The 16,753-nt window shown below is 40.4% G+C and overlaps 1 protein-coding gene across 4 annotated transcripts in view; it reads left to right on the forward strand.

Annotated features, from left to right (window-relative positions):
* GLS (glutaminase) overlaps positions 1-16,753 on the forward strand; it is a 107,629-nt gene that overhangs the window by 41,581 nt on the left and 49,295 nt on the right. For 3 of the 4 annotated variants that reach the window (XM_045032007.1, XM_045032008.1, XM_045032009.1), the window contains exons 8-11: positions 8,262-8,294; positions 8,575-8,633; positions 14,587-14,653; positions 15,280-15,330. In XM_045032007.1, the coding sequence (XP_044887942.1) occupies positions 8,262-8,294; positions 8,575-8,633; positions 14,587-14,653; positions 15,280-15,330 (210 nt within the window). Of the gene's footprint in view, positions 1-5,493; positions 6,665-8,261; positions 8,295-8,574; positions 8,634-14,586; positions 14,654-15,279; positions 15,331-16,753 lie in introns of those variants that run through there. The other variant, XM_045032010.1, reaches the window with a different exon arrangement.

Raw genomic sequence — 16,753 nt, forward strand, 5'->3', positions numbered from 1 at the left:
GCTTTACAATTTAGCTATCATTTATAGGAGCTGCACAACTCCTAAATTCCATGCTCTTCTATTAAACTTGTCCACAATTAACCTCCTGTGTAGCTAAATCACTTGTTTAGTTATTACTTTGTATTTAGTATTACTTTGAACATAAAATATCCACTTTCTCAAATAAGTGGTTGGAAACTAACAGCTGTGCATGTTTCCATGAGTAAATATTAGATTACAGTACATAGCAAATATTGCCCTGGTAGGCCATGATCCTGCATAAACGCATGTTTGTTTTGAAAGCCAGGATTTTGCCCTTAGTATGGGTGTGCAGGTGTATTGTAAATGTGGATCGTATGGTGACTTACTCAGATCTTGTCTACATTAGACATTACATCAGTATAACTTTTGTCGCTCGGGGTATTAATAAGCCACTCCCTGAATGACGTAAGTTATACCGACCTAAGCGCCGGTGTACACACCACTATGTGAGTGGGAGAGCGTTTCCTGCCAACATAGCTACCGCTGCTCTTCAGGGCTAGAGTAATTAAGTTGAAGGGAGAGCTCTTTCCCATTGACTTAGTGTCTGCACTAGCAGCGCTATAGTGATACATCTGTGCTGCTGTAAGTGCTGTAGTGCAGATGTAGCCCCAGTGTTAATTAGACCATTGCTGCAATCCTCGGAATGAAAATCTAGTTTTGTAATGGTGAATCAGGATCTAGAAGTTGCTGACTTTTAGTGAATATTTCAGTCCTCCATAGTTTTGATGTGGAAAATTTTAAACTAGATTACATAATTTTTCCAAGCATGACTTCTTAATTTCTGTTTACATTGTGTTCATTACATCTGGAAACTCATTTAGCCTCTGGTGTATTTCCTAGCTCCTGCCTGCAAAGTGTTAGTTATGAAAGGTTCTTTCTTATTTTTCCATCATGATTTTCTGCTATTTTATATTTAATAAGGTGTAAAATTCCTGCCTAAAGACATTTTATCTTTAATAGCTATAGGTGAAAGAAAAGGGCCATAAGTAAGACAGGTAAATGTACTCATGATTAGCTTTTCTAAGGGTTGACTGAGCATTGAAATTCACATTGGTAATAGTGAGTTTTAAAATCTGTGTTTGTCTAAGCTGTCAAAATGTCACTCCTACTGTAGTGTGACTTACTGGTCATTGATCTCTGACAAAAGCACAGTGTGCATGTAACTGTAATATTTGTTTTAAAAATGCTGTAATGTTTTTAGGCCAAATTTCATTGCGCTGACACGTTTGCCTGTAGTAACTGCACATCTGATAGGCATACCATACTATCGCTTCTTTATTTGTTTTCAGAGTGACAATATCTAGATCATTTCATGTACTGCTTCCACTAAAATGCTATTTAACATTTGAATAACTAATAATAAAAGTGTTACTTCGGGAAAATTTTATATTTGGGATCAATTGGTACAAAACATTAATTGGTTATATTTTGTGAGGATAACCTGTAGTCTGTAATTTAGCTCTCTTACATATGAATTGTGTAGAAAATTTGGATACACCACTGGCGAACTTAAGTTTGGATATAATCTATATATAAAGATTTATCATTATTTTCTTAAACACACTGCTAAAATAAAACCGTATGCTGCCCTCAGTTCATATGCATTCACTATCATTGGGATCCATGGGAATTGCTCATATTTATTGAGGACCTTTGGAATCAAGCAGTTAAATGTCTTTTACATTATCTTAAATGTGATCAAATATATGAATCTTATAAAATAGTTTTATCAAATGTCAGCATGTCAAGAAGTATGGAGAGACTATTGCTGTATTTTAAAATTCAGACCAGCTTTTACCTTTTCGGTGAAACTATTACTTCACTGACACTTAAGAGCTCCTGGATTTGATCTGTTAATATTCTGAACAATTAAAGGTATTCTAAATATAAATAAAATACAGTACACTGGGTATATCAGTATAAAAAAAAATTGGGTGTTGCCTCATAATTCTTGTGCAAATTATCATTTAATACCTATGATCGTATTGGTACTCGTGGAGTGGAGAAAGTATCTCAGGGTGAATTTTTCACTGGGCAAGAGTTGTTGCTGACATAAGTATCTTAACACTTTAAGGGAAAAATTCTGCCCTTGGGATCACACACACAACTGTGACTACAGTTGGAGTTATACATACACTTCTTAGAAAAGAATATGGACCTAATATGTAGTTGGAGTTTTGCAATTAATCTTTTACTTATGTACTATTAACTTTCATATTTGTTTTTCTTACTAAGCATAACTACATCATGTAGTTTTAAAAGCTTACACAACAGCCCAGCTGTAGTACACCAGTAATAATACTGGTTTATTTAAAATTTGATTTCTTAACTCCAGGCTCTATGCTAACTGTACTTACGCCCCATATGACTATTTCAGAGACTTAACCCATGTAAAAGTGCTTTAGTTTGGGGGTTCTAAATCTCTTTCCTGTTGCTGACTGGATCTTAATAAAAAGGCTTTTAGACCATTTCCCCCCTCATTTATGATTGGGCAGCCACTTCCCCTTACATGCACAATAACATAACATTATAGTGGTAATTACAGCAATTGTTCACATGGAAAAGAAATATTAGGAAAGTATTTATTATAATTTTAGGTGTCTTCAGTGAAATATAACACTTTGAAACATGGAGATGCAGCACCATGTAACCAGCCAGTTTTCTGCAGACTACCAATGGTCCATTGTTGGGGAGATGTATATTTATCTAGTATAGGTGACCCTGTCAGTTATTTCATCTGCTGTTGCCATCTGAGGCCTTGATCCTGATTGTCAAAGCTCCTAATGTGTGAGCATTTAGCTGTATCAGCTACTGCATCTCCTTTTATAACCTACCAAGACAGCTACACTTCTTTAGGAAACACAGCACATGGAACCCCGGACAAACCTCATGAGAGCTTGAGAGGAGGAATGGATCTTTCATTAAGGGAGTAGGAGGATAGGATGGCTGTGGAAGGAATTGCCAGAGGAGAAGAAATTGATTCAGAATCTGACCACAGAGTAGGGTTGCCAGGTGTCCGGTTTTTGACCGGGACCTCCTTTTGAACCTATGCGTAGGAGCTGGAGGGATATGTTGCTGCTTCCTGGTAGCTGCGTTAGGTAAGCGCCGCTCGGAGCCTGCACCCCTCATCTCCTCCCAAACCCCCTGTTTCAGCCCTGAGCCCTCTCCCACACTCTGAACCCCTCAGCCCCAGCCCAGAGCCCCCTTGTGCACCCCAGCTCCACCACAGAGACTGCTCCCCTAGCTGGAGCCCTTACCCCCTGCTGCACCCCCAAGCCCCTCCCTAGCCTGGTGAAAATGAGCAAGTGAGTGAGGGTGGGGGAGAGCGAGGGAGGGAGGAATGGCATGAATGGGGGCAGGGCCTCAGAGAAGGGGCGGCGCCCAAGGCAAGAGAGTTTGGTTTTCTGTGACTAGAAGGTTGGCAGCTGTACCACAGGGTATGTTGCAAAACCCCCTTTGTATTGATAAAGCTTTCCCGCCATAATGGGAAGGACTTAAATGAACAAAATGTAAAAACAAAGAAAACCCTTTTCCAAGTACAGTAAAACCTTCTGCCGTTAAGGAAAGGAGAAGAGTTGGATGCTCCCTGAAGTGCAGTTCTCTCTCCCAGTTGAAATGGGAAGCATTTAGATACTACAGTAATGGGTGCTGTCAAAAGGCCTTGGGGGGGAAAAGTTCCAAAGGATTATCAGCATGGAGTAAAAAATAAAGATCAGGATAGAAGTAGTGCATGCACATCCTCAGCTAAACTTAAATAACTTTGCAGAAAGATAAGATGTACAATTAAGCACTTTCAGACACTTCTTGAAACTAAGCATATTAATTAGTGTCCTCCAACAGTTTTACACGCTTCACAGTATTCTGACATTACCTTTGTAGTGATGTACTGAGACTCACAAAATAAATGAGACTGCGAGTAAAGAGAAATGTGGCTGACAGTGGCATGGTACTGTTGAGTGCAACTATACAACCTTTACGTTTATAGAAGTTGGTTTTCATACTCCATCTTTATACCACTTGATAGGATAAGTCTTTGCTTTTCATCCAGTATATCTAATAGTATAATTACATAAGCACATGCCATCTTTTTTCTTAATTTATCTTCTGGTTTTCTGACACTTAAATAGGTGTATGCATATGAATTTGAAAACGTGTACCAACATGATTATAGAAAATGCCCAAGATTTTTATTTCCTCCTTTACTTGGGTGTTGGTTCTTGCTATTATACCTCTCCTCTGTTACTCAAACTTGTAGGATTTTTTTTGTTTCTCAGTTCTTTATATTATCTGATTCAGTGATTTGTAAATATTCACATTCTTTTGTCTTTGATTTTTATTATGACCCATTACAACTGAGTAAATTTCACTTAATGTTACATTAGCTGGCATAGAATCTGTTCTGTAGTGCAGTGTCCCAAATTATGTAAAGAATTTATAATCACACATAGTATTCAATACTTATATTAAGGACACAAGAAAAATAGTTTATATATAAACATATATAATTTAAGAATGTCAATATTCCTGGTGGATCAAATACTGTCTATTACATTGTGCTCCCAAGTATTTCAGAGGTGAAAATGTTATGCTAAGCAGCCAAGACACCAGTTTTCACAGAGCATGCACAGATTAACCAAAAAAAGTGTGTAAATACAGAAAGCTAGAATAAAGCCATTAAGAGGTAAATTGATGTATTCAAATGCCAAAATTTTGCTGCTGTAATTAAAATGTCAGTGTGTGTGTTTTCTGGGGGCTTTATAAAACATAATCCCAACGTTCTGCTTTACTGAAATTTGGCATATTAAGTCTTCACTCAAGAGTGCATTTTATGAAGATCTAAATAAAATTGTTAGCAAGATGCTTAAACATACCTATATTTTTACCACATTGAATAGCTTTCAAATTAAGAAATTAAGTGATTGGATTAATAAAAACAGTAATTTGGCAAAGAAATTATGTTGCATTAAGGTCTAATAAACTACAACTCAAATGTTAATGACAAGTTGCTTTTAATTAGATACGTTTTACATGGGTTTATTATTGCATTCCTTGACAAGTATTTACAGCATTCTGTTTTGCTATGTCAAATACATAGGCACTTGTATTCATATGCTCTACATATTATGGAAACAAAATGCTACCATCTTATTCAATTAGTATTTACCCAGCTGGAGAATGTTTATCTTAAAATAAGAACAAACTTCCACAGAATGTTTTCGTTCTAAAAGCAATTAAATTAATAAGAATCCCCCACCTAAAAACCCCCCAACTATTTAGAAACCACTAAGGTCCTAACATGAATTGACAAGCAAAGAAATTCAAAGTTAGAATTGCCAGCCGTTACTCTTTCTTTGTGCTTTTGTATGTTTAAATAAAAATGCATATGAGTTTTAAGAGCTGCCTGTCACAACTTTGAATTTCCTGCCTATCATCAGATTGTTTGTCTTAGCATTTTAAACTGTTGTGTTCATTTATAAATGTTTATGCATGTGTATATACACAACTGCATATACAAAAATATACACACAAGCATGTATACAATAAGTGTGTATATGTGTATCTATATTAATATGTCATTAATGTTTCTGAAGATGTTGCATGAAATATTTCCTTTCATTAGTATTCTAGATAGATGGATTGCTTATGAAGCTTTTAAAAATATCAATTAATTAAAGCCACAAACTGGAAAACCAAGCTAAAATTAAGTCAAATAAAACTTTAGAGGCCAAAAGCTACCCTGGCTTTCGTTCTTTAAATTATCAAAAATATCTTCTATATTTCCATAGAAAGTCAAAGTTAAGTTTTAGTATCTATATTTGAACTTCAATCATAAAATATGTGTTGTCTCTGTGCCCTGTTGATTTAGAAGGTGAGTGGTATGCTTCCTTCATCTGTAGAAATAAAATGGGACACTACTGTAGTTATCAACACATAACAGGAAACACATTTTTTTTTGTTTTTTTCTGAATTATATTGACTATATAGGCTCTGATCATGCAGTCACTTATGCATGTACTTAAGCATATGAATAGCCTCATTGACTTCAGTGGAGCTACTTGTGTGTTTAAACTTAAGAATGCATGTGTACAGAATCAGGGCCTAAGTGTACATCAGTTGGTCAACATGCTTATTAGTACCTGTATATAGAAGATGCTGTGTAAAAGTGATTATCTTCCCTCAGTGTGAACTCAGATGGTGCTTACAAAAAGACAAAGAAAACACTGAATTTTTAGATGCTGAAATGAAAATAGTACTCATATATTAATCACACATCTGACTTTTGCCCATAATGTTTGTTTATATTTTGTTTAGTAAAATCAGTTTAATAAAGTGTAAAGGATTTTTTTCATTTGGGCAAAAAAGAACTGAAATACTATGTATTTTTATTTTTGCACAAAGCATGATCTTTCTCCTTCTCCCTTTTTATAAACAAAAGCATAACTTATTTCATTTTATTTTAAATGTCTAACCCTATGATTATTGATGCAGCATCCCATAACTAATGCTGACCCAATTTCCCAAAAAGATGTTCATTGTGCATTTAAAAGGTTGAAAAGGTTTTTGTGGTTTAAATGTTGTTACATATTTTACAGCATTAGGATCTATGGAATATTTTGACAACTGCAACAGTTCAATGAAGTTGGTAATTTCTTTTTTTAATTATTTTTCATTGAACAGATTTGGCATTACATTTTTAAGGCTTGTATTCTGGTATATTATACAAGACATTTTGATGAAATGTATTGTGAATTTTTTTTAGCATACCTGTTAGATATTATCTAGCTAGAGATTATTGGCTCTAAGAGTAAGATTATTTATTAGCTTTTATTTTATAAGTGTAAGGGACCATTGGCACATCATTTTGGCACAGCAGCGTGGTATTCCTTTCAGCTAGCGATCGTACATGTGTGACTGTACATCCTCTTGTAGATGAGTTGATGCGTAGGGCTTCACAGGTTATATGCAACACCTTAATCCACTTGTAGAGTGGGAAATGAAACTGGCTTTATGCTTTTCATTAAGTAAAATGCTGGTATATGCAAAGCTTCCATTTTTTTGTTTTTCCTATACTAAACATAGTGTGAGTAATGTTTCTTGATTTGTTTGAGGCAATACGCGATCCAAAAAGATTGATCTAAATAGAATATCTTCAATACTGAAGTGGTTTATAAAACAAACCTCTGATGTATTGTCTATTAGTTTATATGATACCAACTGATATGATTTCAGATTTTTAATCCAATGTTTTTTTTATAAATTTTCTCTTAAATTAAAATGAAGCTGCTTGGCTGTTTAAAACAAAGTAAAATGCACAAGCTTTTTTGGGTGGAGGGCCCCCATAAGAATATATAGCAGGTCAGTTATCAGAAATTGAGATAAGGGCCAATACATCTTTCACTGGCATTTACCAAATTTAAGAAAACATCCTTAAAAAAAATTGCCTAAGAACTAATTTTAACAAAAACAGAGCAATAAGATTTGATGTTTTTTCTTACGTTGCTAGCAAAATGTTGATGTAGTTTTAGTGTTTTGTCTCTTGAGGTTTTAAGATTCTAAAATTGTAGCTTTTGAATAATACCATATTTTGCTAACCCAAATAATTGGTTTCTTTATATAGGTAGGATACTTACCTTAAATTCTTAAATTAAGTGCAGTTATTTTTATAGTAAAGGTAACACTTTATTTTAAGTCTTCCATCTGAATTAAATTTTTAGCATGAACACTAACCATCGGAAACACTTTATAGCCTGGAGTCTGAATTTTTCTGTGCTCAGCGCTAATATAAATTAAGACAAGATTTTTAACCTCTTATATTTGTAATCCAGTGTTATGTTCATTGTAGGAACATGTATCACAATGAATTTGTATGTGTGTCATGTATATTACTACATACTATTCTTTGTCAATATGTTGTGTTGAATAGAGAGCACTTAAAATAAAGCATACCTTTCTTTCTGCTTAAACCCATCCCCTATATACAAGGTATTTGATAAAAACATCTTGTAGCATTTTTGTATAAATGTTATCTGAGCTATTTACTCTCCTAACTTTTTAATTGTTTTTTGTAATTATATTAATATACAAAATGATTGTAGTAATTTATATTTAAGTAGCTTTATACATTTACATCTTTATTAGTTATATACAAGTTTAAAAAAAACTAATTAAATTAAGTGAACTTCTAACTATAGTTTTTTGTATGTTAACAAGTCTTATAAATATTTTTTCTTTCCTTTCAGCAAGGAGCAAATAATGCAGAAAAATTTGACTATGTAAGTGAATATTAAAAAATTCTGGTGCTGTTTATCATATTTAGATTTGATGATACAAGGGCTTACATTATCCTCACGGAATTTTTGCCTTCAAATTTCAGGTGACACTTGAGCTGTTTAAACAGCTACCTGATTTGTAGGTGCAGTTTGGTATTTAGACATCCTAATGACTTTCACTGTGTGCCCCAAAACAGTCTCAGTTAAGGCCAGGTTGAAAATTTTGTCTGAGTTATGACGTTATCAGATCTGAAGATTTTGGGATCCTTTTTTTTTTTTGTAGATGATGCACTTTATGAATAATATGGCTGGTAACGAGTATGTTGGATTCAGTAATGCCACGTGAGTATTTTTGTTTTTGTTTGATGTTTGGTGGTAAAATATCTAGGGTGAAAGCCTGGCCCCCTTTAAGTAATTGGTAAAGCTCCAGTTGACTTCAGTGGAGACAGGATTTCATCCTTTATATTTAAGATCTTACTTCAGTCCTTATATGATTTACATTTTTCTGATTTAAATATATGTTCATTTTGTGGTACTTAATGTATGACACTCTCTTTGATAATAGTTTTGATTAAATATTATGTACAACAGTGGTTCTCTCTTAGGTTTTGAGAGTCTTCTCCCTTTGAGTGCTGTTTAGGTGGGAACTACAGCCCTGTGTAAGCCCTGGCATTCATACCAAAAATGAAATTGCCCACTTTAACATTAGTTGTACCAGAGGGATTATAAATCGATCCTTTATACAGTTGTTGTTCCTTGGGTTTTTTTTAAATGTATATAATCTTTTTAAGATTGGGGAAACTCCCCTTATGGAACTCTTAGAATGTAGGGTTCCTGCAGGAAAACTAGGCTTTTCTATCACAACTGCAGGATTTCCACCATTCTAAGGGCAGCATGAGGCAACACTCCTATGAAAACAATAAGTGTGCTCCATAGTGTAGGGGAATTTTGGATGCTGATTGGTTTGGGTGGGAGAGAAGTGATTGTAATTTGCCTGAGCATAGTTGATACAGGAATGCTTAATGTGAGAGCTTTGATAACTTTCATTAAGACTTCTTTAACTATGAACATAAATTTAATGGAAGAAGAGCCTCATTGAAAATGTGAGATGGTCTGCATGTTCACCCAGACCCTCCCTGTCCCTGCACCCTGTTCAGACACTCAAACCACCACTTGAGTGACATGCACCCCTAGGCAGCTGACTACCTGTTGACTTGAGCCTCAACCTGATTCCTTTTTTCTAACTGTCAAATCCCTCTTGATTGTACTTGCATATATCACAAGGAGGTGTATATTCATTATATTTCACTGTCACATGTCCTTCCTTTTCCTTTTTGTTACTGTCTTGCCTCTTTCAGTGTTACTTTTAGGAAAAGGGTCTTGTGCTTTTGTTTCAAAATTTACTGGCCTACCTATAAATCAGTTCACATATACTATGTATATTTTATTGGTAACCGGTAAAAGTAGATATTATTCAACTATTAAAGTTCAGTTCTGCATCTTATTGAGTTAGATTTTGCACTGATAAAAGCATAATTGTTTACTCTTCTATCTGAGTGTTGATGAATTAGAGTAAACTTTAATCAGGACTTAAAATCCATTCACACTATACTGTCAATTTCTGCAGAATTTAATCTTGTATTTTAAAAAAATGACATTTAAAGTTCTGTGGTTGCCAGGGTAACCTCCATATGTGAACCAAGTATAAATTAATGCAGCATCTTTCCAAGTCTGCAGAGAGGAGGTGCCTATGTTGTTGCTCTGAGTTTTGCTAAACAGTAGTAGAATGAAACCAACACTGGTCATTTTTACTGTTGATAATTAAGGCTATGTTTTAGTCACGGGTATTTTTAGTAAAAGCCATGGACGGGTCACAGGTAGTAAACAAAAATTCTCCGCCCGTAACCTGTCCATGACTTTTATTCTATACCCTAACTAAAATTTGTACTGGGAGGGGAGGGGGGGAAGCGGGTGCTTGGGGGAGTGGCAGGCCGGGGGTGCTGGGTGTGTGTGTGTGTGTGTGTGTGTGTGTGTGTGTGGCCTGCAACCCCCACTGGTGCTGGTGCAGGATCGGGCGATGGTGCGCAGCCTGGGACCCCTGCTGGTGCTGGGGGTGGGGATTGGTGGGGCTCACAGGCTCCCTATTCGGCTCCGTGTTGGCCGCCCCTCCCCCTAGGAGCTGCAGGGAAGGGTGGCTCTGCGCACTGCTCCTGCCACAAGCACCAGATACGCAGGCGCAATTCCCATTGGCCAGGAACCGCAGCCAATGGGAGCTGTGGGGGCGGCGCCTATGTGGGCAGTGCATGGAGCCCCCCTGGCCTCTCCACCTAGGAGCTGCAGGGACATGCCAGTGGGAGCCGAGGACCCCCCCCAGGTAAGTGCCCCCCACCCCCACCTTCTGCCCTAGCCCTGAGCCACCTCCCGCACCCAAACTACTGTTGCTGGCCCATGGGCTTCCTGACTTGGGCAGCCCCTGAGCCAGCACCGACCGCTGCAGAAGTCATGGAATCCGTGACCCCCGTGACAGACACGCAGCCTTATTGATGATCAAAACCCTGTGGGCAATAGTGAAACAGTCAAGAATCGTGTCAGTTTCCTGCTGATGGGCAGGGCCGGCTCTAGACCCCAGCGCAGTAAGCACGCGCGTGGGGCGGCCCTTTCCCGGGGGGCGGCAGGCTGGGCCGGCGGACCTGCCGCAGTCATGCCTGCGGGAGGTCCACAGGAGCCCCGGGACGACCGGACCTGCCGCAGGCATCACTGCGGAGGGGGCGCTCGTCCCGCGGCTCCAGTGGACCTCCCGCAGGCATGACTGTGGACGGTTCGCTGGTCCCGCGGCTCAGCTGGACCTCCCGCAGGCATGCCTGCGGCAGCTCCAGCGGAGCCGCCGGACCTGCGAACCGTCCGCTGCTGCGGGAGGTCCAGCCGAGCCGCGCGACCAGCGGACCCTCCGCAGTCATGCCCGCGGGAGGTCCGCTGCTCCCGCAGCTCCGGGGCGCCTCCCGGGCATGACTGCTTGGGGCGGCCAAAAACGTAGAGCCGCCCCTGCTGATGGGGTAAGTTATGAGCAGCACAGGAGGCAGGCTCTGGAATTATTGAGGATGCAAAGAATGGTAATTGAGGAAGAGTAGAGTTGTGAAGGTCTCTCTGCCTTCTCCCTCACAGCTGTCAGGAAGCTCTACAGGGGAGGGGAAGAGAAAAGACAAGACAAATGTGCTTCTTGTTTTAGAATCATAGAATATCAGGGTTGGAAGGGACCTCAGGAAGTCATCCAGTCCAACCCCCTCCTCAAAGCAGGACCAATCCCCAACTAAATCATCCCAGTCAAGCCCAGGGCCGCCCAGAGGGGGGGGCAAAGCGGGCAATTTGCCCCGGGCTCCGCAGGGGCCCCCAAGAGAAGAGCGGAGGCTCCCGCCTCCGCCCCTCTCCTGGAGCCTCAGCGCATCAAGCGCCGAGTCTCCGGCCGAGCCCCTGAGCCCCGCCCCGCTCCGAGCCGCCTGGGGAGGGGGCGGGGCTGGGAGCTCCAATGGGGCCTGAGCCCCGCCCCGCTCAGAGCGGCGTGGGGAGGGGGCGGGGCTGGGAGCTCCAACGGGGCCTGAGCCCCGCCCCGCTCAGAGCGGCGTGGGGAGGGGGCGGGGCTGCGAGCTCCAACGGGGCCTGAGCCCCGCCCCGCTCAGAGCGGCGTGGGGAGGGGGCGGGGCTGCGAACTCCGGGCTGAGCTCCCAGCCCCGCCCCCTCACCACGCGGCTCTGAGCGGGACGGAGCTTTGGCCCTGCCGGAGACGCGCTCAGGTAAGAGGCTGGGGCCGCGGCGGGGGGGAAGCGGGACCCGCCGCCGCCGAAGCGCAGCCCGGTCTTCAGCGGCGGGGGGCTCCTTCTGTTCCGGGACCTGCCGCCGAAGTGCCCCGAAGGCCCGCGGCGGGGACCCACCCCCCCCCGCCACCAAATTACCGCCGAAGACCGGGCTGCGCTTCGGCGGCGGGTCCCGCTTCGGCGGTAATTCGGCGGTGGGGGGCTCCCGCCGCGGGTCTTCGGGGCACTTTGGCGGCGGGTCCCGGAACGGAAGGGCCCCCCCGCCGCCGAAGACCCCGGGCCCCCAGAATCCTCTGGGCGGCCCTGGTCAAGCCTGACCTTAAAAACCTCTAAGGAAGGAGATTCCACCACCTCCCTAGGTAACCCATTCCAGTGCTTCACCACTCTCTGAGTGAAAAAGTTTTTCCTAATATCCAACCTAAACCTCCCCCACGGCAACTTGAGACCATTATTCCTTGTTCTGTCATCAGGTACCACTGAGAACAGTCTAGAACCATCCTCTTTGGAACCCCCTTTAGGTAGTTGAAAGCAGCTATCAAATCCCCCCCTCATTCTTCTCTTCTGCAGAGTAAACAATCCCAGTTCCCTCAGCCTCTCCTCATAAGTCATGTGCTCCAGTCCCTTAATCATTTTTGTTGCCCTCCGCTGGACTCTTTCCAATTTTTCCACATCCTTCTTGTAGTGTGGGGCCCAAAACTGGACACAGTACTCCAGATGAGGCCTCACCAATGTCGAATAGAGGGGAATGATCTCATCCCTCGATCTGCTGGCAATGCCCCTACTTATACAGCCCAAAATGCCGTTAGCCTTCTTGGCAACAAGGGCACACTGTTGACTCATATCCAGCTTCTCATCCACTGTAACCCCTAGGTCCTTTTCTGCAGAACTGCTTCCTAGCCATTCGGTCCCTAGTCTGTAACAGTGAATGGGATTCTTCTGTCCTAAGTGCAAGACTCTGCACTTGTCCTTGTTGAACCTCATCAGGTTTCTTTTGGCCCAGTCCTCTAATTTGTCTAGGTCCCTCTGTATCCTATCCCTACCCTCCAGTGTATCTACCACTCCTCCAAGTTTAGTGTAATCTGCAAACTTGTTGAGAGTGCAGTCCACACCATCCTCCAGATCATTAATGAAGATATTGAACAAAACCGGCCCCAGGACCGACCCTTGGGGCACTCATTAACTCTTCACAGCTGCCAACTAGACATGGAGCCGTTGATCACTACCCGTTGAGCCCGACGATCTAGCCAGCTTTCTATCTACCTTATAGTCCAATCATCCAGCTCATGGATTTTCATTGGCTTTCGGGTTATGGCACGTCAGGCTTATTAAATGCCCTTTAGTAAAGGGATCTATGTGACAGATTCCTCCAAGCATGGTGCAGCGTTCTATAGAAGTGGTTCACTTCTCCTTCAAGTGATTGTCCAGATGCACATTGCATAACGGCATGCTTGTGCCTCATGCGCTAGAGTTCAATGTCTGAGAGACAGCAGTGCCTTTATGGTGTATACGCCACCTAGAGCTCCTCATGTTCCTCAGTGAAGACATAAAAGGGCAGTGCGCTAGCTGTTCTTCTCACCTGTCTCCAGGCATTGAGACACAAAGTTTGCTGTCCATACTTGTGTAATCTAGCCTCTGCCTTTGTTGTCATGATTAGTTATTTTGGTTGGTCGATTAGTATTTGTGATTTGCCTCTGGGCAAATTAAACAAGAGTAACAACAAAACTTTCCCAGGATGGCATCCTTCAGGTCCCAGGGGTTAAGTACTGCCCTTCCTTTGAGGGAACCATGTCTGCCAGTGACAGACATGTAAGATGTCTCTACTGTCTTGGGGAATTGCATGTCCCTGGAAAATGTGTTGTATGTGAATCATTTACATCCCAGTCCTGCAAGAAGAGAGAGGGCAGACTGGAGATCTTTCTGCTTAACAAATCTATGGGCCTGGTGTCGGACCCGGATCGATTCCCCTGCTTTTTACCCTATATCACACTCTCCTCTGCTGTGAAATTGCTTTCTTATGGGTTGTGGACTGCAGCAATGTGTAAATTGGCTAAGCCAGAAGGAGACACCACACCGAGTTCCAGACTGCCCCAGCTCCATCCTCAGCACTGCTGCTGTTCTGCCTGGACTTGAATGGGTTTAATGAACAGTGGATCTGTTGCTGCATTCTTTAATTCATTAGGAATTTTACCATTGGCTTCAGTGGGGGCCAGTTTGGAGCAGTAGGACAGAGGACGACGGTAACAGTGTTGAGATGGTGTGGTTATATAGACTAGCTAGTCCACAACTTGGTGAGTCCAGTATTCCTATATCTTTTTTAATGCTTGACATTTAACAAATACAACATTGTTCTTTTCAGTGCTCTCTGCCTGTTTCTTTTTTGTTGACATCTGCCTTTGCCCATAATTAAAAAAAAAAAAAGACAAAAAAACCTCTTGCCATTGTGTTTCTCTACAATCCAAGTATTTGAAAACTTTTTTTCTTTTCAGGTTCCAGTCTGAAAGAGAGAGTGGAGATCGAAATTTTGCAATTGGCTACTATCTGAAAGAAAAGAAGGTTTATCCATCTTTTGTTTGTTGGTTTTCCAAGACTTTTACTGCTCATAATGTTGGCTTGTGAATTTTTGGCATTTTATTTTATAATCTGGGTTTTATTTACATGGTTTAGAATACGGTGTCTGTTTTGTACAATAGTTTGCAAGTATGTTTCATACACTTTGGAGAGAATGTAGACATGTATTTAGGTAATGTAATCTTACAGAACAGCCCAAATCTCATTTCTGCATATTAGATTATTGATTCTAAAGTCATGTCCTGTAACTTTTTTAAAGATTGAGTACAAGTGACTCTTAAACACCCAATGCAATTTTTTTAAGGTGTTTTCCATATATAATGAGTCTATCCTTCTTCAGGTCGTACATAAAGGTGTGTTAGTAGCTAGAGAGTATTAAGCTATCTAACAGTTGCATCTTTTTAAACAGAATGCCATTTAATTTTCCTAACCGTTAAAGTTTTCTCTTTAAACGTTTGTATAAGTGTTAGCTAGATTTTAAAATTAAAACTAATGTTTTGAACACTGGCAGGAATTTATTTGATTTTTTTTTATTCTCTTTAGTTTAAAATTGATTTACTGTCTTGATATAATCAACATGTTCAAAAGATTACTTTTACTTCTTTCCTCAGTGTTTTCCAGAAGGCACAGACATGGTTGCTATATTAGACTTCTACTTTCAGGTGATTGACTCTTATTTAATCTTGAGTACTTATAATGGAATTGAAATAAAGTTTTGAAAGTGTAAGCAGCACAAACTCTCTTAATCATAGATATAAAGAAGCCCATTAATACCTAATTTTTTTGAATGAACAAAGAACATTTGATGTATTTAACTTGTAAACTAAACTAAAACTAATTTACAAATTTCCATCGGTTGTGAATTAGCAAGTTTCTGCTGTGAGAGAATATATGGGTGGCTGCATTATTCGTAATGGGCTTTGGCAGAATATTTTGGCTTCTCTGTGCTCATTACACAGAGGAAGGCATTAAACTTTATAGTATAACTAGAATAATGTGCATACAAATTTTTAATTTCAAGTTTGAGGGTAGTATTCAAAATGAGGCAACACTTTTGCACCACTTTTCTCTTGTTTAATCAAATTAATTCTTATGAGCCAAACATAGAAACTACGCTATGTAAATGGTCAAATAGCCCGTGTTTTGCTTTGCTTTTACCTAAAATAATTGCACTTGTCATGACACACAAACTTGGCAAGCAGGGTTTTTTCCTCCACTGACCATTCACGTCGTGCATGCTGTAAACTGTCCACAGAATGACTAGATTTTGCCTTTCTGTCACTTGGTCCCTGTCAGATTTGAAGCACTAAAGTCAAGAACAGTGTTGTGAAAAGGAGCATGTTTCTGATTCATATTACTCCCTCTTATCTGCTTAATTCTGAGCAGCATATTTCTAAACATTAGTTTCTCTGAACATTCATGGGTGGGGAAGTGACTCCTGTAGATTCTTGACCTATTGACTATTTCATTTAACTATGATAAGCTGCATCAGCACTGTGAGGCCAATTTAGTGTTTGCCTTTATTACCTCAGCTAGACAAGGCCAAACTAATATTCAAATCAAAGAATCTTTGTAGTAAACAGTAACAGTGAATGCAGAATTGTAGTAACATGTTCTGGATTGCATTAGCATTTAAGAGCGGTAGTATTTATTATGTGTTTTGATACATTCTAATAATATCACAGACAGGTTTTTTCCTACAGGACCGAAGTCTCATTCAGTGCACAAAATGGACTGGCCTCCGCTGGTGAACAGCTAATTCCATATTTTGTTTTCTCATTGTTCAGTATGTGGTCCCATACCTTGTTTACTGTACTCTATTCAAAATCTGCTCTGAATGTAGAATTTTTGATTTCCTCATGGGCTTTTCTGTGGTGCTCATCATCGCATCTGAGTGCTTCAGAGACATTAATGAATTTATTTTCACAACATCCCTGTGAGATTAGGAGGTATTACCTCATTTTACAAATGGGGAACTAAGGCACAAGGAGATTAAAGTCAAAAGAATCCACTAATTTTAGGTGCTCAACTTGAAAAATCAGGTCCTAGGCATCTCAAAGCGTAGTTAGCATTATATAGCAATGT

The sequence above is a fragment of the Mauremys mutica genome, chromosome 10 (assembly GCF_020497125.1).
Source record: "Mauremys mutica isolate MM-2020 ecotype Southern chromosome 10, ASM2049712v1, whole genome shotgun sequence".
NCBI lineage: Eukaryota > Metazoa > Chordata > Testudines > Geoemydidae > Mauremys > Mauremys mutica.